The 23,488-nt window shown below is 33.1% G+C and overlaps 1 protein-coding gene and 1 pseudogene across 6 annotated transcripts in view; one reads left to right on the top strand and one right to left on the bottom strand.

Moving 5' to 3' along the window:
• The window catches only part of ZFYVE9 (zinc finger FYVE-type containing 9), a 124,820-nt gene that overhangs the window by 52,379 nt on the left and 48,953 nt on the right, over positions 1-23,488 (top strand). For 5 of the 6 annotated variants that reach the window (XR_896492.2, XM_011370490.2, XM_023536778.1 and 2 more), the window contains 3 exons: positions 14,685-14,784; positions 17,355-17,531; positions 19,095-19,264. Coding sequence is in view for 5 of the 6 variants with exons in the window: in XM_011370490.2 (XP_011368792.1) it covers positions 14,685-14,784; positions 17,355-17,531; positions 19,095-19,264 (447 nt within the window). In the remaining variant the exon portion in view is untranslated. The remainder of the gene's footprint in view (positions 1-14,684; positions 14,785-17,354; positions 17,532-19,094; positions 19,265-23,488) is intronic. The other variant, XM_023536779.1, reaches the window with a different exon arrangement.
• On the bottom strand, positions 17,070-17,188 carry LOC111745968 (annotated as a pseudogene).

Below are 23,488 nucleotides of genomic sequence, written 5' to 3'. Positions count from 1 at the left end.
AGTGATAGTAATACATTCCACTCCAATTTACTCATTAGTTTTTTCTACTTTAATTGATTTAAAAACTATAATTCAGAATAGGTGAATTTTTACTGCATTAGTGGTTTCAATAGACAGAACAGAGAAAAGAACTGTAGGAAAGGTTGTATAGAAAAGAGCACTGGAATCGGTATGAAAAACTTTTGAGCTTTTTTCCTCTTCCATAAAAAGGAGGGCATTTTATAGACCTTTATCTCTGTTTCCCTGCAGCTCTTGGAAGAGCTTGTGTGATCCTCTGTATCTAAAGGAAAATAGAAAGAAAGGAAATGGAAAGATTTCTGCTAGCACAGATTTATCTTTGTAAAATTATTACTAAACTTATTTAAGGTCACTTAGTGTGAAGAATATGCCATTAAACATTTTGAAATGTGCTGTACTGACAAAGTATGTTTTCTGGAAGTCATCTCAGACTGGAATGCTCTTCATCAAGGTGCAAGTTAAGTGGGCTGTCCTGAGGTTTTTATAGTGCAGTTTCTACGTTCTTTTTGATTTATTTCTAATATTAATTTCTTCGAGATCCCTTTAGGCACATATGATCTTCATCATTTGCAGTTTTAAAAAAAATAGCTTGATGACATACATAATGTCAAAGTGGTGCTGAAAAATCATCTAGATTTCTTTTTAATGTAATTCTAGAAAGGTTCTCCCCTTCAGACACTTGGAATTATAGATACTTAACATATATCAAGCATTTATAAATGTGATTATAAAATGTTATATTTAATATAATGTTACATAATATAGTTTATAAGTTTATATTTCTATATATAATATTATAGATTTGTGTATAAAATGGCAAACTACAGTCAGTATCCAACTGTGCTTTTCATTTGAATTAGTGTTCCATAGTAAAGTCTTAAATACTTTAAACAAAGTAATATTTATGTATTGAGAGATGGCAACCTTCTGTGCTTCTACATATCTCTAGAAGTCTCTAGTCCAGCTTCTTAGACATATAGACTTAAAAGAAATTAATAGACTGTTGTTTAGAGCAGAAAAACTAAGTGGAAAGTACAAAGTTTCCATATACCCCTCCTCCAGTTGACCCCATTATTAGCATCTTGCACTAGTGTGGTACATTTGTTAAAATTGATGAATCAGTGTTAATACATTGTTATTAACTAAAATCCTATAAAAGAAATATATATTATAGAGTTCACTCTTTGTGTTGTACAGTTCTATGGGTTTTGATAAATATGTATCCTATTATCATATACAAGAATAGTTACGCTACCATAGAAATTCCTTGTGCCCCAGCTATACATCCCTCCCTTTCTCTCCCTGAACCCTTAGCAACCACTTATTTTTTTAATGTCTCTATAGTTTTTTCCTTTTTCAGAATGTCTTACAGTTGGGATCAAACAGTATATAGCCTTTTTAGACTGGCTTCTTTCATTTAGGAATATTTAAGGTTCCTCTGTGTCTTACTTTTTAATTGAGGTATAATTGAATAACATTAGTTTCAGGTGTACATATAATGATTCAATATTTGTCTATGTTGTGAAATGATTACCACAATAAATCTAGTTAACATTCATCACCATACATAATTATGAAATTTTTTCTTGTGATGAGAATTTTTAATATTTACTCTCAGCAACTTTGAAATATGCAATCGAGTATTAACTATAGTCACCATTACATCCTCAAGACTCATTTATTTTATAACTAGACAAAAATAATACCTTTGACAGCCGTCACCCATTTTGCCCACCTCCCACTCCCCACCTTTGGCCACCACCAATTTGTTCTGTTTCTGTGAGCTCTTTTTCTTCTTTTTTTTTAGATTCCACATATAAATCAGCTCATATGGCATTTGTCTTTCTTTGACTTATGTCACTTAGCATATGCTGTTAAGTTTCATCTATGTTGCAAATGACAAGATTTTCTTTTTTATGGACAAATAATATTCCATTGTGTATATATACTGCATTTTCTTTATCCATCAATGGACACTTCAGTTATTTCCATGTCTTAGCTATTCTAATGAACTGCATTGACATAGGGGTGCATATATCTCTTTGAGATAGTTGTTTTTGTTTCGTTTTTTTGTTTTTTTGTTTTTTGTTTTTTTTGATACTCAGAAGTGGAATTGCTGCATCTTAGGTAGTTTTATTTTAAATTTTTCAAGGAACTTCCATGTTGTTTTCCATAGTGGCTATATCAATTTACATTCCACCAACAGTGAACACAGGTTCTCTTTTCTCCACATCCTCACCAATTGTTATCTCCTTTTGATAATAGTCATTCTAACAGGTATGCAGTGATATCTCATTGTGATTTTGATTTTCTTTCCCTGATGATTTGTAATGTTGAGCACCTTTTCATCTACCTATTGGCCATCTGTATGCATTCTTTGGAAAAATGTCTGTTCAGATCCTCTGCCCATTTTTTAATTGGATTATTTGTCATTGCGTTTTATATTTCTATTGAATTGTGTTCATTCTTTATATATTGTGGGAATTAACCTCTTATCAGATATATGATTTGCAAATATTTCCTTCCATTTTATAGGTTGCCTTTTCATCTTGTTGATTGTTTCCTTTGCTGTGCAGAAGCTTTTTAGTTTGATATAGTCCTACTTGTTTATTTTTGCTTTTGTTGCATTTGCTTTTAGTATCAAATCCAAAAAATCATCACCAAGACCGATTTCAAGGAGTCTTCCATGTCTTTTTGCGACTTGATAACTCATTTTTATTGCTCAAATAATATTCTGTTGTATGAGTGTACCACAGTTTGTTTATTCATCCAGCTATTGGAAGATATCTTGGTTGCTTCACTTTGGGGCAGTTATAAGTAAAGCTGTTAAAAACATTTGCATGCAGGTTTTGTGTATGTTTTAAATTCATTTGTATAAATAAATGAGAATGATTGCGGGATTGTTTTGAAAGCCTATGTTTCTCTTAGTAAGAAACTGACAAACTGTCTTCCAAAGTGGCTGTACCATTTTGCACTCCCATCAGCAATGACTGAGAGTTCCTGTTGCTCCACATCCTCACCACCATTTGGTGCTGTTAAGTTTGGATCATTCTCATAGATGCATAGTAGTTTCTCATTTTTTTTTAATTTGCAATTCCCTAATGACATCATATTGAACATCTTTTCATATGCTTATTTGCCACCCATATATCTTGGTGGCAAGATATATCTTTGGTGAAGTGTCCAGATCTTTTGCCTATCTTTTAATCCAATTGTTTTCTTGTTGAGCTTTAAAAAATTTTTTTTATATTTTAGATACAAGCTCTTTATCACACATGTGTTTTGTAAATATATTCTCCCAGTATGTGTTTCTTTCATTCTCTTACACATATCCACTTTTAATTCTTTTAGAAGTATCTCCGAGTATTTAATTATACATTTCTAAGTAATATATTTCAATATAATTACTTAGCTGTTTCCTGATTCTCAATTTTATAAATGATCTATTGACTTCTCAATTATAATTTTATTTATGTATTTTTTATTTATTATTTGTCATTCTAATTCTAATCTAAAGCTCCATGAAGATAAGGATCTTTTCTGCCTTGATTGCTGTTGTATCCTAAGCCCTAGCACATAAATATTTGTTGGTTAAATGAAAAATGAATAAATAACTAGCTCTCAGTGCAGCAGTACATCTTTTTATGCAGCACCTTGAGCTTTTAGATGATGGTATCAAATTCAGAATATAACAGTTGTAAAAGCTTGAGAAAATATTTTAAATTAATTGTATATGTTTTTCCTGTTTAAGGACAAATTCAGACCAAAACAAGTTTATTTTCTCAGTTTCTTATTTACTTACCTATTAATGGGAACCAATTGATTTGAGAGTAAGAAACTGATACTTTAAAGTAGAGCATTGCATGGTAATGCAGTTTTCCTCATACTCTGCCTGAGACTTTATCTGTTTTATCATTGGCATTATGATTTGTATCATTACATCATTGAAAAGCAGGATCAACATGAAGATTAAACTTGGCTTCTAATAAAGCTAGGGAAATATTTTCCGTTCATACCCTTCACAAGGCTATGTTGACTAAAAGTTGACCTCAACCATGTCATAACACTTATTACACAGAATTGTTTTTGTCCCTCTCCCCTATTGGGCTGTAAGGATCTTGAGATTGATTCTAATTTGTATGTGTATCCCCAACATCTAGCACTACCAGTCATGTACAAAGTGTTTAGTAAATGTTTGTTGAATGATTAAATGTGTCCCAGATCATTTATTTATTCAAAAAACATTGAGTGCTTGTAATTTGTCTATCACTATGCTGAGTGCTGAGTTTACACTGATAACATTGTGATCCCTACCCTCATGTAAAGATTAGTGAGACTAACCCAAAACAAACATATAATTACAAATTATGATAATGGCTATGAAGGGAATTAAGGGATAATATTTTTTAAATGGAGAGAGGAAGAAGATCTGAGAAGTCTTTTGAGAAGTGACATTTTAGATGACACATGGTTGAAGAGTCAGCCATTCAAAGAATAGAAGAATACTTCAGGAAGGGAGAGATAGCGTGGACAAAGCCCTCGAGGTCAGAAAGCATCTATTCAGGAAACTGAAGGGAATCCAGTATGGTTAAAGTATTGCAAGTAAGAGAAGAGTCACATAAAAAAAGAAACTTGAAGAGGAAGTCAGAAATAGATCATGTAGGGCTTTGCAGGTCATATACAATGGAGTACAATGGGAAGCAATGAGAACATTTGAGCTCACCTAGGGAATAGTGTACAGAGGGAAGAGAAGGGGCCTGGGGCAGAGCCACTGAGGTCAAGCAGAGAAGGTGGACCCATTGTAAGTGATTGAGAAGGAGTGGCTAGAGAGGTAGACAGAACACCAAGAAAACATGGTGTCTTGGAAGTCAAAAGAATAATGTAGTTTGTCAAAGCAGGAGGGCCATTACCTATGCAAAATGTTATGGTAGGTCTAAAAAATGTAGACAGGGAAGGGACCATTGGACTTGGCTGCATCAGTCATTGATTAAAGCAGACTTGGTAGAGCTGTGGATACAGAAGCCAGAATATGTTGAAAATGGGTTAAAATTGGAATAAGAAGTGAAGAGATGGATATGGCTTTTTCGAGAAGTTTTGTCATGGAGAACAGAAAAATTTGGAGCAGTTAGAAGATGAGTTTGGATGAATTTTTTTAATGATGGGAGATATACTATTGCATTTCTGTAATGTCATGAATGATCCTTTAGACAAGTTGTTTTAAGAGAAAAGGGGGATTGATCAAAGGAAGGGAAAAAATATTGAGGCCTAAGGGATAGGATCTATGCATATGTTGAGGGTTTGGTCTTCAGTGGGGGAAGGAAGAGAAGGTGGGGACAGACATGTTTATGGATTAAGTGGTGAGAATGTGAAGAAATTTACATCTACATGGCTGTACTTCATATAGAAAATACAAACATTGAGAAGGGTGAAATAGGGATAGATGTTGATAGTTTGAGAGGAAAGAGGGAGAGGGATAGTTACCTTGAAGTGGGAAGTAAAGGCCTAGTAGAGAATTAAAATTTTGATATCCCTGTGAAACTTGGTATAAAAATTTCAGTCAGTTTGTTCTACAGTTCTGACTTCATGGATTAGGGTCAGTATTTGTCTTTGCAGACATCGTGAGCTGGTTAAATTATCTTTGCAATATAAGCAGTTTGGATTAAAGAGAAAAAAGCTCTATAAGGCCATTTATTTCCATCTATTTGTTCATTTATTGATTCATTCAGTGAGCATTTGCTTACTGCTTAGTGTTGTGTTTTTAACTCAGATGCAAAAAAAGAAAAAAAAAATGACTACCCTATTAAAACATACTGCTCATGTTTTTATAGTTAACAAAACTTAAATATGTGAAATACCAAAACAATTGCAAATACTCCACAGTGGGAAACAGGTAGAGGATGATGATGGTGGTAGTGGTGGTGAAAAGAATGAGATAGCTAATAATTATTGAGTGTTTATCATTAGCCAGGCACTTTCTAAATGCTACTTATTTAATATACATTACAGCCTCTGAATTAGTGTTATAATCTACATTTTGCAAGTGATAAAATAGGCCTAGAAAGATTAAGTAACTTGTTCCAAAATCACACAGCCAATAAGTGGAGTTAGGATTCAAACTCAGGCTCTTTAACTTCTAGAGCCCATACTCCAAAGCAGTATGCAGTGGTTCGAGGGAAAAAACAGAATAAGGGAGTTATATAAAACTGAGGTCCTTAACAAGGGCCACCTCTCTAGCAGCACCTGGACTATGACCACAGAGTTCCTGGGCAGCTGGCTAAGAGGGAAACAGAAGGGAGCTAACATTTGTTTAGTATTTACTCTGTTATTTGTTTGTTATCTAATTTAATCTTCCTAGTAAATCTATCTAAAAGGTGATATCCCTATTTCACAGTTGAAAAAACTGAAATGGTAGAACTAGGAACCAACCAGGTTTTTAAATTTTATTTTATTTTTTATTTTTTTGCTTTATAACTCCCGCTCTTTTCCTGTAAATATAGTTGAGAGGATAAAAATAAAACAATAGGTTTAATGGTGATTTTATGTTATATTCTTAACATTTATGAGAATATATACATTTGTACCATGTTTCTAAAGGAAATTTTATTCAAAAAGGTAAAAAATATCATATTTATATCAGATGGCAGTCTCATTTTAAATAAAGTTTATGTTAAATTGGTTGCAGTTTACTTTTGCATAACTTGAGTTAGTCAGTTTTGTTTAACATTTGAGAATTTTCGTAATGAATACAGAATAACTTTCATATGACCCTGAATTACAAGCACATTAAGATAATTTGTTGTTTTATAACTTCACAGATCAATTTTCTCAAGGCTTGTTTTGTCTTCTGATGTTAAATCATAGCCACTGGTTGTTCCTTTGGGAATCAGAGTAGTAGTAATATCTTACACTGAAAGTTGGTTGAAATGTGTTAAAAGCATTGTAAAGAGCAGAAGAAATCAATATTTCTCAATAGACCTAGGTTTAGAATAATCTCACAGCCATTTTCTAGCTTCTTCATGATTTTGGACAAGGCACTTTCATCGTCTCTAAAATAAAGGCGATAATACTTAACTTGCATGATTATATTAAAGATGTGTTGAGTGAATTAATTATAAGCATTAGAAATAAGAAATATGTTACCTAGCACTGTATGTAGTGGGTTATCATTAAATGGTAACTTATTATTTTAACTATATCTTTATTGGAAATTGGCTGTAATTTTTTCAGTCTTGTTTTTTTGTTGAGTTGTAGATTTTTTAATATATTGGTTATCAGTTGCCTATCAGATATCCGATTTGCAAATATTTTCTCCCATTCCATTAGTTGACTTTTACTGTTGATACTGCCCTTAGATGCACCAGAGTTTTAAATTTGGCCTTGTAATAAATTTTGAAACCATGAAGTGATAGTTTTCAAACTTTGTTGTTTTTTAAGTGAAGGAAGCTAATTTGAAACTACATACTATATGATTCTAAATATATGACATTCTGGAAAAGGCAAAACTATGGAGACAGTAATAAAGATTAGTGATTATAAGGATTAATGGAAAAGAAGGGATGAATAGGTGGAGCACACGATTTTTAAGGTAGTGAAACTACTCTTTATTTATAGTACTATAATAGTGCATACATGTCATTATACATTTGTCCAAACCCATCTAATGTACAAGACCAAAAGTAAACCCTAATGTAAACTAGAAATTTTTAGTGTCAATGTAGGTTTATTGATTGTAACAAATGGTGGGGGGTGTTGATAATGGCAGAAGTTAGGCATGTGTGGAGGTAGGGGTATATGGAAAATCTCTATACTTTCTGCTTAATTTTTTAATGAACCTAAAACTTCACTAAAAAATAAAGTCTATTAAAGGTATATATGACTATTAAAAATGTTAATGCTGCTTAGATATTTGATATTAAGAAATTGTTCATTTTTTTGGTGTGGTAATACTATTATTATATTAAAGTAGCCCCTGTTTCAGAGATATATACTGAAATGTTTAAAGATCAAATGATATCTGAGGTTTATTTCAAAATGATTAAATGGGGGAGAAGTGGGTGAGAATTGGCTTTGATAATTGTTTCGGCTAGGTAGTGGGCACTTGGGGATTTGTTATGCTGTTATGTCTACTTTAATGTGATTGAAAATTTAATAAAAAGTTTAAAAAAATGAAGAATGGCTAGACTATAATTATAAAAATAGGGATGTGTTTTAATTGCTTGCTTATTACAAATTAGCACTTTTTAACTCACATGTAAAACAATGCAATATGTGTGTTATCTACAAGGGAATAACAGGGTATATAAAAAATTAATTCATAGTATATTAAAGGAAATGAGTCAGGTAACTTCAAACAAGTTTAAGATTTTATCTTGAATGTTGTTATCTTACAATTCTGGTATATCATTTTTTGTATTGCCTCATTTGGAAATAAAGTCAAAAGGTTAAAGACCCTTTGTAGCCCTTCCTGTCATATATTCTTAAAGCAACTCTGATAATTATTGCTTTCAGTTAATAACAGTAAAGATGGAACAAGTGTTTGGACAGAGGTAAGGTTGGAATCTAATTGATCTGCTTTAGTTCTTACTACATCGATTTTGGTATTTGATAATTAAGCAAGGGTAAAGTACTCTTTTGTACTTAAGAATTTTTAAAAGTTGTTACTGTCACTGGTCTTTGTGAATAACTTAACTGGGTATTGGTCACTTACAAGCACTTTCCTATTTTTTCTCACAAGGCAATTATTTTTGTCATAATTTCAGGGCTTTTTGAAGACCTGGGATATCATTTTTTCCACTTTCTAATTTGGAAAGAAATAAATGAGCATTTGATGATTTGAATTTTTAAGAATTGCAAAGAAGTAAATGTTATTCACCCTGTAAAGGGATATAAATAGGCACAAATGGTACTTAAGTTTAAAGCTTGTTCATAAATTTGGCAGTAGGATTTGTTATATTACAAAGCCATGAGTGGGAAATTTTAAAAGGAAAGGAAACAATAATGGTGTCATTGTACATTTATATTATGTGCTACATTTTACCTGTATTACCTCACTAATCTTTATAAAAGGCTTCCAAGGAGAATATTAACATTTCAGTTTTACATATAAGGAAAAACTGAGGTTCAGAGAGTTTAAATTATTCATATAAAGTCATCTGGCTAGTAAATGATAAAGTTGAGATTGGAACCCGGAAGTACCACATTAAACAAAATTATACGTAAACACACAAATAGAGCATTTTAATCAATATTTAACTGGACTATTGTATAGCATATGTCTTATTACAGTTTGTCTCTTTATAGTTAGGCAGGTCATACAGATCCTGTCCTTTAAGGTCATTCACAACCATTTGGTCTGTGAAACTTGAGGTCACTATTATTAATAAACTACTTAAAATCTATTTGTCATTGTTAAAGTTGTGAACTTGGGCATGTATGGTATAGCCCATCCCAGATAAATGCACATTTGTACAATAATTTTACTGATCAAGGAACCTATAAACAAATATTTATCATGTACCTATTTTATTTCAGGCACAGTGATATCAGTATTAAAATACTTTAGTCCATTGCTGCACTAGATTTATATTCTCATTTGGGAAAACGGGGAATAAGTTAAATAAATGCAATAGATTGCAGTGGATTGTGTTAGTAGTAATAATAAAGGTACATGTTGTGATATTTTATCAATATAATAAATGTATGTGTACAAATATGTAATTTTTTTTCCAGACTGAGTTTGCTTTTTGACCGAGCTAGCTCAGAGAACTGGGGAAGGTGGTGGGATATTTTGGGTTGTCACAATGACTGGGGTTGCTAGTATTTCGTAATCTGGGACCAAGGCTATTAAACGTCTTATGTTAAATAAACAGCACAGTGCTGCCCAGTGAAGAATTGGCTCACCCAAAATGTTAAAAGAGTTTCTTTGTTGAGAAACACTGACAGACCTGGCTCATGGCAGGCAAATTCAGTATTATCTAGTAATTTTAAATCCAGGATTATTAACCCATTCTCGGTTGATTCAAATCTCTTAGATTCTGCTTATCTTTTCCATTAGATTTAGGTACTAATTTTAATGACCTGAGGATTGTATTACATCATAGTCTTTCTCTTTTTGAGAACAAGGATGAGTGTTTCCAGGTTCCTCTTCTCTTTTATATTGTGGTATGTTATCTATGTCAGCCATAGGCTCACTGTTCAGTGTTGTTTTTGTGGTATATGTTACATTCAGTTTCTCTGCAGTTCTCTGGCATGGGTGATCCTACAGAACTGCATCCCGAAGCCTGTCTCCCACGTAGTCTTTTGGCAAGTCATCTACTCTTCTAACTAACTTCTGTGCCTTTCTCTGAGCCCATTGGAAATATAAAGGACCCTCTCCACACTATTGTTAGGCCCATGGGATATTGAGAAGGATGAATATTTTGGGGTCTTTCTGTTTAACTGCATTATTCTGCCCACCCCACCCCCACTAGTTTTTTAAAAAAATCTTTTTTTCCATTCTTGTGGTTATTTTCCCAAAGTGCAAGCCATCTACTTCTGAAGGGTTCCAACTGTATTTGCTAAGGCTGCAGTAACAAAATACCACTAACAGGGTGGCTTAAACAACAGAAATTTATTGTGTTACAATTGCAGAGGCTAGAAGTCTGAGATTGAGGTGATGACGAAGTTGGTTCCTTCCTGAGATTGTTCTTCTTGGCTTGTAGATGGCTGTCTTTATGTTCATTTGAAATTCTCCCTATATTCGTGCCATGTCCAAAATTTTCCAATTACAAGATCACCAGTCACATTGCATTAGAAGCCCACCCTAATAACCTCATTTTAACTTGGTTACCCTATCTCTAAATGATGTCACATTCAAAAGAATTGGGGGTTAAGACTTCAACATATATTTTTGAGGCAGACACAGTGCAGCTTGTAACACAAATTAATATTCTTTTTTCTATTTTTTTAAATACAGTAAAAGCTCAACTTAAAGCTAAATATCTCAGTCCAATACCTAAAAATATATAAAGTATAAAGAGAGAAAAAGACCCTATTTCTATCCAACTCTCATTCTCTAACTTGGCTATTTTACTTTTCCATGTCAGTCAGTACGTATAGAACTATCTCATTCTTTTTACAGGCTGTACAGCATTCCATTTTATGATTATACTGCAGTTTAATCGTTCTGATGAACATTTGGGTTGTTTACAACTTTTGGCTATTATAAGCTCTACAGAGATAATTTTTGTATACATCTCTTTGTATATGTGAATGGTTTTTATGGAACATATCTTTAAAATTACATCTGTTGAGTCATAGGGAATGAACACTTAAAAATTTTAAGATACTGTTAAATTAACCTACCAATTTATACTTCTACCAGCAGGATATAAGAGAAAGTTTCTCTTTTCTCTATACCCTCACCACCATTGGATAATACCAGTTTTTTAAAAAACTCTTAGCTTATACCATAGAAAAAAAATCTCATTCTTTTAATTTTTATTTTATAATGAGTGATATTTAGTATATCTTTATTTTTTTGACCATTTTATTTGTTTTTCTGTGAATTTATGTGAATTATTTGTCTCTTTCCTTAAAGGTATTTGTATTTTTCTAATAGTTTATTGAAATTCTTTATATGTAATGGATCTTAGCAGTTTGTCAATTTATGTATAACGCAAATATTTTATCCAGTCTATTTTTTTATTTTTGATGCTCTTATTAATGGAATTGTCTTTGTAACTTTCTTTTCAGAGTGTTCATTGTTAGTGTACAGAAATGCAACTGATTTTCTTGTGTAGACTTTGTATCCTACAGCTTTGCTGAATTCATTTATTCTAACAAATTTTGGGGGTGGAATCTTTAGGATTTTGTACATATGAGATCATATCATCTGTAAACAGATAATTTTACTTCTTGCTGTCCAATTTGGATGCCTTTTCTTTTTGTTACCTAATTACTCTGTCTAGAACTTCAGTGCTATGCTACATTGAATAGAAGAGGAGAAAGCAGGCATCCTTGTCTTGTTCCTGATCTTAGAGGAAAGCTTTCAGTCTTTCACCATCGAGTATGATGTTTGCTATGGCTTTTTCATATATGGTCTTTATTATGTTGTGGCATTTTCTTTCTCTTTTTAGTTTTTTGAGTGTTTTTATTACGAAAGGGCATTGAATTTTATCAAATGCTTTTTCTGCATCGATTGAGATGATAATATGGGTTCCCCCCCTTCATTCTGTTAATGTGTTTACATTGATTGATTTTTTGTATGTTGAACCATCCCAAATCTATTCTTGCTCCCCTCCATTTTTCCCGACACTGTAGCCATGCAGATATGATTGTGTCTTTCTCTCTGATTAAGACATTTAAGTCATTTCCTATTGCTGTATTAAAAAGACCAAAATTATTAATACAACCTCTGGAAACTTTGCTTGGCTGGCCTCCTCTTATTCCATGTATCCCTTAACTCTTAGGCCTCTAGCCACATTAACTTTTTTTACTTCCTTGATGCAGTCCCTAATAGGACCCGTGCACATGCCATTTCCTCTGCTTATTATTGTTTCTCTTCTTAGTACCGTTTTATGCATAGAAAACTTTCACTCATAATTCAGATTTTATGTCTGTCATTTCCTAAATTAAAGCTTTCTTGACTCTGTCAATCTAGGTAAAGCCTATACATGATCTTATTTTACCATGTATTTATTTTGAAGCAAGTAATTTTATGTTCACTTGTGTGATATTTGACTTTAGATTATAACCTCATAGGCTGTTAATTCCACTAAGAGAAGAGCTATATCTATCTGTTCATACCCAGTAGAGTAGCATGGTAACCAGCACATAATCAGGGCTCAAATATTTGTGGAATAAATGAGTAAATGATGGCTTCTTGGTTTTACCTCTTTTTAAAAAAATTTTATTTTAATAGTAGTTTCAAGTATACGGTACATTGGTTAGACATTTATATAGTTTATAAAACGATCCCCCTAATTGCTCTCTCTCTTTTCCGGCTCTCCACTTAGCCATTACATTAATGCTTACTGCATCCCCTATGCTATACTCCCCATACCCATGACCATCTATTAACTACGAATTTGTACTTCTTTAACCCTTCACCCATTCTCCCAGCCCCTCAACCCCTTCCCCCTCTGGCCATCACCAGATGGTTTTACCTCTTGATTAGAAAGATTATTGAAGGATTGTAGGAAGGTTAACATGATTAAATTTACTTTGAGAAAGTTCTGTCATTTAGTACTTGTGTGAAAGATGAATTGGAAAGACACATCTGAAGATTAGGAAGACAGATAATTGATAATGGGTGATCTTCTAGGCATCAGATAATAAAGGCCTGAATAAAGGGAACAGAGGAAGGGATAGGATTTTGGGGAAACTATTTAAGAGGGAAAACCAACAGAATTTAATGACTGGATGTGGTTATGGTAAAGGAGAAGTCAGGTCTCAAAATTATATATGTGAATTAGTATGAGGAAGTATTACATAGTGGTTAAGAACAGAGCCTTTGAAGACTTATATAACTTACTAACTGTATGACTGAGCAGTTTTACTTGACATTTATTCAACTCTGTTAATTATAAATGAGTTTTCATAGAATTTCGAGGTTAAATGAGATCATAGATATAAACTGCCTAGTATTCATATAGTCTGCTGTGAACTTGAGCAAGTCATTTAACCATCCAAATTCACTTTCTTCTGAGAGAAAATAATATATCTCTGTTCTTCCTACATCAAAAAGTTACTTTGAGAATGTAAAGCCTCTGAAAACTTTAAACTGGCAAAGATAGTAGCTAGCTATATTAATTATACCTAGTAGAAGAGGAAATGATCTTTCTCATGTTGTCTTTAATATAACTTCATCTCTTGTTTCATTTTTTGTAAGATATAGGATACATCTTGGCCATAAAAACTGAATTAGTAAAATTTATACGACTGAGAACAGCTTTCCACCTGAATGCAGTTATTTGTGATAAGTGACTAATGAGTTCTCAAGAACACAAATCATAACAGGGAGCTAAGGAGATTCTTGTTGCCTGGTGTAGAAGGGAGAAGGAAGTAAGATTATCAGGAGCCAACCCTGAAGGTGGAAATGCAGTGCTGGAAATTGGCGTGGTCAGTTCTTGGTTGCCTGCTCTGATTTCCTATAGCTGGGGTGATACTTCTCTTTATAATTAAGTTGTATTTTTTTATCTTTCTTGGCCTTCATAGGAAACCAGTGAAAACAGCTAGTATGATTATTATTCTATACATAAAGGTAGTAAAAAACAGAGGTTAAAACCCAGTATTCCCAATCTTTATTTTATCCTGCTATATTATCTTTCCAAACAGAAATAGCAGATGTAAGTACCTATAAATGCCTATGTTATAGGATATCGTGTATAGGAATTGTGCCTCAAAACAGTTCAGATTTTTTTTTTTCCCCTGCTGTTTATTTGCTGGTCTTGGCTAAGATTTTTGTTTTCAGCCAACGCTTTCACTTTTCCTTATTGCTGGCAGACATGTGATCTCACACTCTTGGTTTTGAATTGGGCCTTGTGCCCAGCTTCCTCAACTGCATTTTCCTTTGAAATTTTTAGTATTGTAGTAATAAGGTTCCCTATCAGTCAATGTTGGTCAATATTGGTTTATTCCTTTATACTGTGATCCTAAGTAAATTTAGTATGTTCTTTTTCCTGCAGGTTTTCTGTGCTTCCTGCTGTAGCCTGAAATGTAAACTGTTATATATGGATAGAAAAGAAGCTAGAGTATGTGTAATCTGCCATTCAGTGCTAATGAATGGTAAGTATTAAAACAAGTTGAATTCAGTTATTGAGAATGAGAATTTCTTTGAAAAGGCTACTATTTTTTCCTGCCTTTCTCTATAAGTTATCTTCTAAAATGTCACAACTTTAACTGAAAATACTGAGCTAAATTTTTATGTTTTGAAAATATCTTAGCATTTCAGAATTCCTGTGCCTAATTTAATGAAGGAATGCTAAAGTCAGGTAAGTTTTGCAGGAAGAATGGAAGTTCTCGTGGAAGTCTAGTGGCTGTTAATGTCCGGAGTGGGAAAGGGGTAGGGATATTGACTACTTAGATGATGAAATAGTAAAATTGGGCTGAGGTATTCCTTTCAAGGGAAGCTATTTCTTTCTAGGAAATACCTTAATAATTTAGAATATATTCTTATTAGCACCTTCATTCATCTTGTTAAAAATATTTTAGCATCTAGGATCAAATAGAAAATTGGATTTTTCTATCAGTCATCTCCTTGATACTATTTGTTGTAAGGATAATGGTTTTGAATTTAGTTCTCTGGTAAAAATATGGCCAGGAGAAGGTAAATATAGCATATCTAATGTTCATCTTTTGCAGGATTGGAAATGAATCTAAGGGCATTTTAGTTCAACAAACAGAAACCACCAGAGTATTCTCAAAAAAGAGATACAATAAAACCAATCAGGTTGTAGTATTTTCTTTCAGTGCCTCTGTACAGTTGTCAGAATAATTACTAATAGACATAAAATGTTGAACTTGGACACCACTGCTGCCTGCGCCAGGATAGTGTGCCTCCTGGAGGCTGGAAGTTATCTGCTCGAGGCCCCTCCTGCTTTGTCTGTGTTGCTCATAGTGATGTTTTCCTATTGCTGCCTTATTAACCTATTGCATGTCAGTTAATCTGATCTGTTCTACTTTCCTATGATCCACCCAATTTCCTCTCATTTCTGAATTCTTATAATTTGGATCAAATATGAATTCATTCTCTTTACTCTTAAGGGTCATATTTTAGATGGCAGTTATTTTCACTCTGTTGCTCAATTGGTGATTTTTATTCCTGCTTTCATTTTCATACTTATATCCACAGATAAGAGCATGCTGCTTAATTATAGTACCCAATACCTCTTTTATTTGATGAGGTCTTTCAACTTGATAGTTTTTTGTTTTTTTTTTTTTAACTTGGTATAGCTAAGATGAAGGAAATGGCAGAGGAGTCATATGGAATACTTACTTTTTATTAAGCTAAGAATGCCCCTAATGGAATCCTAAAATAACTTACTTTTCCTGGTTTTTCCAGTGTCTTTCCTCTCGCATGGCTTAGCCTGGTCTTTACTGAATATTTAATTTGATGCTTCGGTGTTCCCTATCCCTTTTCCCCTTCTTCTTTTCTCTTCCTCTCTTCCTGCCAATGCTTCCAGAGGAACGTAGCTGTTTTTTCGAGCCTTGTCCTGCAGTTTGGAGGGAATAAATATTCAAAAATCTTATGGATCATTCTTCGATGTTGAATGAGATTTTTAAAAAGATGTTAAAAAATTGGATGGTTTCTATCCCTGGGCATGTGATTGCACCTGAACCTGGAAGATAAAAATTGATATCTTTCATTTTTGTAGCATCTTTCATCCTATTTACTTTAAAGATAGTAGTGGATATGTTAGTATTTAGTTAGTAAAATTATAGAGTATAAAGAATCTTAATACATTTGTGATCATTTATATTGTTTGATGGCACTTATATGATATTGGCACATTTTCATGTTCAAATGAGTCCTGTGCTTTTGAGACACACCAAGGATGTGAAATGGTTGTTTTTGCTGGATACTTTTACACAGGGTAATGATTGTACAAAAGCAGAATTCACCAAAATATTGAGATGCATTCTCCTGAGCTTTAGGCTTTACAATATTTCAAATGAGATTTTACCTCAGTTAAGAACCTAAAAGTCTAGAAATGAAAAAGAAAATATCATACAATGGAGTTATGCCATTATATCCCTGGACTTTGATTTTTGATAGAACTTCATGAAACACATTGAATATTAAACCTCCCCCCTCCAAAAAAAAAAAAAAAAAAAAACGATGTCTAAAAAATGCTATCTCAATTGCAAATCCTTAATAAGTTTGATGTTGTTTAACTTCCTCTTAAGGGAATATAAGATGTCTTTTAAAGAAGCCAGGGGCCTAGCCATTAACCTCAGACTGGTCTATCAGTCTGTATCAGAAGTTATCAAGTAATTCTTATTTGTTGCTTCCAAATAGTTTACCTAACTAAATGGTCTCCTTTATTTTATTTTATTTATTTATATTTTTATGCCTACAGCACCTGGTCTTCCTAGGTGGTCTCCCACCCAAGTACTAACCAGACCCGACCCTGCTTAGCTTTGGAGATCAGAGGAGATGGGGCTTGTTTAGGGTAGCATGGCCATAGACTGGTCTCTTTTACTGAATTAAATCACCTATCTCCTTAATACTTTTGAATAGAGACATACTATGAGTGTTAATAAGGAGGAGCTACATTATTTATCCAATATTGTGGAGGTCTTGATGTCCATATTTTGCAATCCATTCACATTGATTGTGTCTGTATTTGCTTTAGCTCAAGCCTGGGAGAACATGATGAGTGCCTCAAGCCAGAGCCCTAACCCTAACAATCCTGCTGAATACTGTTCTACTATCCCTCCCTTGCAGCAAGCTCAGGCCTCAGGAGCCCTGAGCTCTCCACCTCCCACTGTGATGGTACCTGTGGGAGTTTTAAAGCACCCTGGAGCAGAAGGTAGGGGATCATGTGCTATTCTCTCTTTTTCCTCACCAAGTTCCTCTGAAAAGGTGCTGATGTTATTTTACAGCACAAGTCTTTAAAACACGGCAGTTAAGTTCCTTTGGATGGTTATTAAAGTGGAAGAACAAGGTGAGAAATGTGTTGAGACTATTTCTGGGCCAGTAAAGAATAATACTGTGTTGCCTGATATTTTGGAGGCACTTCTAAAAATATCCCAGTATTCTCTCCAATTTAAGAATGGAGTAGCTACACTGCTTATACTTGAAAAGAAATGCAAATTTGAAGCCTGCCTGTAAAATTCTAACCTCATGCTTACCTATTCTTTGTAGGAGTTCAGAAAGTGATGAAAATGAAAGTTCTTCCTTCTGACCAGTCCATTGCTTTTTGGAATATACATTGCCATTTTCTCTTTGTATTTTTAATCTATCAATGCGAAAATATCGTGTTAGGTACATAGACCTTTATAAAATCCAGAACTTTAATTCTGATTATATCATATACTAGGTAGAAAACTATAATCTGAACTTATTTTGTCTTTGTGGTATGTCAGATGAAAGGCACTTTGTAAATTCAGGGGATTTTCAATATTGAAAATAAGTTACGTATTTCCCTAACATGATCTTGTTAGGAAGTTTTCCTTGATAATTAAATTCAGTCTTCTTTCATTAATTTTGTATCTTTTTGTCTAGTAATATTCCCTTCCCCTTGCTAAATAGACCTCCTCCCTTTTTGAAGATCAGAGACTTCTGTTGATACAGTCATATTCTTTCCCATTTTCCCCTGTCTTCAGATCATCCCTTAGTCATGGTACCTTGTGTTTTTATGAGTTTAGGCTTTCTTTCTTAAAATCTTTATTCTCTTTACTTCATTTGTCGTTTTTTGTTGTTCTTCCCTAGAATCTCTTTGTTTTGGTTGTTTGAATTAATTTCCAAAACTGTATTTAAAGAACTTATTTTATCAGACTCAGTTTTCCAGCTTTCCCCTGTCCTTTTACTAAAATGCCAACTACTTTTGCACTGCCAGATCAGTCTTTTTCTTCTTCAGTTACACGTTAGCCAAAGATCTGGTCATTTTGCTTCCTGATTCTTACATATCTGTACCAACGCTTCTTTTATTAATTAATAATTCTTCAGCATTCTTCAAGGCAACTTTTGCCCTCTAAAAACACCTTAGAACTTTTCCAGATGTTTAATTTCTGTAGAAACCTCATACTTCCAGGAGATATGGATGTCTACTGCTAGATATTTTTTCCCCTACTATTAATTTATTTCCTAGATACTTAAAACACCTTCCTTAGTTTCTCTATTGGTGATGTGGGACAGAGTGTGCAACATAGTTATAGGTGTATTTAAGAATTCTTAATATTTTAAACCAAAGTGTTTTAAATCTTTACATTTAAATTATAGAAGTATATTCAAATATGTATTTTTACAGTTCTCTGTAAGATGCTAGTGATTTTTTTTTTCCTATGTCTGGAATTGGTGACCTTCTCTTCTTTGATGTTAAAGTCTTACCGATGTCACATTGAAGCCTGTTTTATTTTTCTGGCTCCTCAAGTGGCTCAGCCCAGAGAGCAGAGGCGAGTTTGGTTTGCTGATGGGATCTTGCCTAATGGAGAAGTTGCTGATGCAGCCAAATTAACAATGAATGGAACTTCCTCTGCAGGAACCCTGGCTGTGTCACATGACCCAGTCAAGCCAGTGACTACCAGTCCTCTACCAGCAGAGGTAAGAAAACAAAATGGCAACTAAAAGTAAGTACTTATTTACTCAGCATTGTGCTGCCTCTGTCTTGCCTCATTCTAAATTGAGTGACCTTTCTATGGAACCTTGTAAGTTTCGGATACAGTTTAGTGCATGTGTGTGTGTGTGCGCGTGTGTATGCATGTGTGTATATTAAGGAGTAAAGTAAATGTGGCAATATTGGTTGTTCTTGTTTGCTCTGTATTTGGAAGTTTTTTCAGGAGAAAGATTCTTATGAAGGTTGTTCTCAGGTAAGCTCAGGCTACTGCTGTATAGCTAGAGGTCATGCTAGAGGGAATCTTGGCCCCTTGATACATTGGTTTTCAAATCATGTTCCCCAGGTTCTGTGGTAGCCTCTCAGGAGTGCAGTAGGGAGGAAGGACCAGGCAATTTAAGGATCTCAAAGTTTAAAAATTAGTCAAAAACCACTGACTTAGTGGTTGGAAAACTCATTTACCTAAGGAAGCTAACTCATTACTGTGCTGTCACCTCTGCCATGTCTCTATAGGTTATACTAGTCACAGTTTTGGGACTAATGGTATTTTCTTTCTTTGGGTGCTTAATTTTCAGAAGGGGATAAATACCAGATACTTTTTTTGTAGTCAGTGAGAAAACAGTCACTTAGAGCCCACATTAGAAAGTATATACATAGGATCCTTTTATACAGTGGGACGCTTTCTATTGCTGATTGACCCCTTGAATTTGGTGGTCAAGTCTATAATAAGGCCATTCATTTCAACTAACATGTGTTCATCTTTTTTTTTAAATAAGAGGATCAAAGTTTGGATAGAATTTTTGCTCTTGAAGTTTTCATAGAATTGTTAGTTACTATTTATATTTTATGTTCATTACATTTTTTCAAAAATTTTTATAATTTGTGGATTTGGTTGTAATTGAAATTGCATGTTATTAAGATTAGATTTATTGGCATATAGAGCTAAATTTCATATTTGGTGAAGGAACATTAAATCATGTCACATCTGTTGTCAAATATTTCTGAGTGGTTTTTTTTTTTTTTTTTCCAATTTTTCTGTGGCCCCAGAAGGCAGCAGCTAGTACTTTCTTATTCTTTGTGTCTGCATAATGACTTTGTCAGGAGAGTTGCTTTGTTTTCTGTCAGTTTATTTGGAAAAATTCAAACTCACAGAAAAGGTGCAAAAATAGTTTAGTGAACATCCATATATTCTTCACCTTTATTTACCAATAGTTCCCATTTTGCCACATTTACTTTACCCTTAAACACACACACACACACACTTTTTTTTTGATGAACCATTTGCGGATTAGCTGTACTTAATCACTTAATACTTCAGCTTGTCTCCCCTAAGAACAAGTCATTTTCTTACATGAACACAATACAATTATCATATGAGAAAAAAATTTAACATACACTCTGTTATCTAATATATAGTCCACATTCACATTTCCCAAATTGTCCCAATAATGTTCTTTGTATCTTTCATTTATACTCATGTGCACATATATGAAAAAATTTTTATTAAAATATGTTTTAAAAAATTAGGATCTTGTCAAGGATCACAATTGCATTTAATTGTCATGTTTCTTTGTTTGTTTTTTTTTTAAATCTAGAACAGTTATCTCACTTTTTAAAATTTGTCTTTCATATTACTATGTTTAAGTAGACCAGTGCAGTTCAAACCGGCATTGTTCAAAAGTCAACTGTGTTTTCAGTCCATGGTTGGGAATCCACGTATATGGAAGGCTGACTTGAGTTATTTGTGAATTTTTAACTGCACAGGTTGTGGGTGCCCCTACTCTCTGTGTTGTTCAAAGGTCAACTGTATTGATATTTTTGGAAGTATCTAGGCCATGTTTTGGATAAAGTCCTTAATTTGTATTTGTCTGATTTTTTTCTCATGATTAATTTCAGACTAAACAATTTTGGCAAGAATAATAATATTACATAATTGATGGTCATTTCTTAGAACATGTCAAGAAGTATCAGTTTGATAGTTGATTAAATTAATGCCTCCTGTGTTTCTCCACTGCAAAAGTACCTTTTCTTCTTTGCAATTAATAAGTAATATGAGGGGTGATACTTTGAGACTGTGAGTGTCCTGTTCTCCAGCAATCTTTCCGCCAATGGTTTTACTGTCTTTTGACAATTCTTGCCTGAATCAGTTACCACTATGATGTTTATACAATGACTACTACTTTCTTTCCATTAAATTTCTTTTACATCTTTTAAATTGTATGATAGGATCTTAAAACATAAATTTTTTTTTGTTTCTAATAATTTTTTGGTACTTTAAGGATTTTTCTCTATATAGAATCATGTCATCTGCAAATGGTGATAGATTTACTTCTTCCTTCCCAATTTGGATGCCTTTTATTTCTTTTTCTTGCCTAATTGGTCTGGCAAATATAAATTTTTTGGAATGAATGAATGTTAAAGGGAAACAAGGTTCGGCTCAGTTTAAGAGAAACTAAATCAAGTTATTTTATTTCTGTGCTCTCACATTGTTTAACACTCTATTTTAATATTTATGTGGTAAAATGAGGGAAAACAAATTCTTTAAGGCCAGGCTGGAATATAGTTTTCTCATCTTTATGGCCCAGTAGAATACCTGGCAGTTAATAGGCGCTTAGTAAATGAAATAAATTCCTTTTCACAGATGGCATTTAAGTAGAGGCCAAATGACAACTTCTTATAATATTAAACGGTAGATTTATGCATTATTAAATAGCAAGTTGGAATGGATTATTGTATTTCCTGTACTGGGCCTTCAAAAACAGTTAATGATGGTTTGCCAATAAAATTTTCCAAATTTCTTCTTATGATGATGTACTAAGAACATTGTAAAACTTTAGCAAAAACCCACTAAATTACACCTAGTATAGACAAAAGTATGGGAAGTTGTGGTATTTTTAAAAATAGTTTTAATCTTTATTAAAGTATAGCAAAGTGCTTTAGGAGAGTTAACCTTTAGGAAACAACTTGATATATATATGTATACACACACACACTTATGAGTATATATATATATGTACATGCATATGTATACTATATATGCATATGTATACATACATATACACATACACACACACCCCATGTAACTACCACTCTGGTAAAGATATAGAACATTTCCATCATTACTCTAGAAGATTCCCTCATGCCCTTTTTTCTGTCAATACCCCTTTAATTTAATTTTTTTAATATCTTTTCCCCAAGGTAATCATTATTTTGACTTGTGTCACCATACATTAGTTTTACCAGTTCTTGAATCTCATGTGAATGAAAACATATATATAATGTTGCATCTGGCTTCTTAAACTGATATTTATGAGATTTATCCATATTGTGTGTATCAAAAATATTTTTTTAATATTAAGTAGCATTCTACCATATGGATATATCACAATTTATCTATTTTTCTGTTAATGGACATTCAGATTATTTCCAGTCTTTGGGGCTATTATGAATTGAATAAAGTTGCTATAAACATTCTTGTACATGTAAAAAAGTTTTTAAAAAAGCATTTAAAAACTTTTTAAAGCTTTTTTTCTTTCTTACGTGATAGAGATATGGAGAGCAGTGCATCATTTTAATAGATCTTTGAGTATAATCTATTAAGCCGTTAATTAATTGGATTTAACCCCACCCAAAATGTGTTTCACAGTATTATACTTTATTAAGTGTATCTGATATCATATTAATGCAAAGAAGAATGAACTTGAAGTTTTATTTCATTGCATAGTAAATGAAAACATTGACCTATTTTAATCTCTGTATTTTATCCAAGTTAATTTTTTTCTCTTTTTGTAATGTGGTAAAATATACACAACGTAAAATTTGCCATCTTAACCATTTTTAAGTGCACATCCATGGCATTAAATACGTTCATATTGTACAACCATCACCACTGTTCTCAAAGTTAATATGGAAAAGCAGTGTAAATAAGACTTTTAGTACACCCAAACATATTAAAGGTTCAGAAATTATGAGATAATATTGAAATTTTGTTTCTGTTGTCATTGCAATTTCAAAAAATATTTTCCTTCTATGGCAAAAGAAACCTGGGTAAAGGAAGTTTTACCTCTTTGAACTACAAGTCCTCTTCTCTCATTACTATGATTTGATAATGCCAAAAGGAGAACCTGTACAATTGGAAACAGTTTCATAGTATAAAGCCCAGTCCTTTGGGAAACCACAGTTTAATGAGTATCTTTTTAAATAATTTTTTTACT

Source organism: Pteropus vampyrus, unplaced genomic scaffold (genome assembly GCF_000151845.1).
Source record: "Pteropus vampyrus isolate Shadow unplaced genomic scaffold, Pvam_2.0 Scaffold170, whole genome shotgun sequence".
Classification (NCBI taxonomy): Eukaryota; Metazoa; Chordata; class Mammalia; order Chiroptera; family Pteropodidae; genus Pteropus; species Pteropus vampyrus.
Note: the sequence above shows the minus strand (reverse complement) of the source record. Positions and strands in the feature narration are given on the sequence as shown.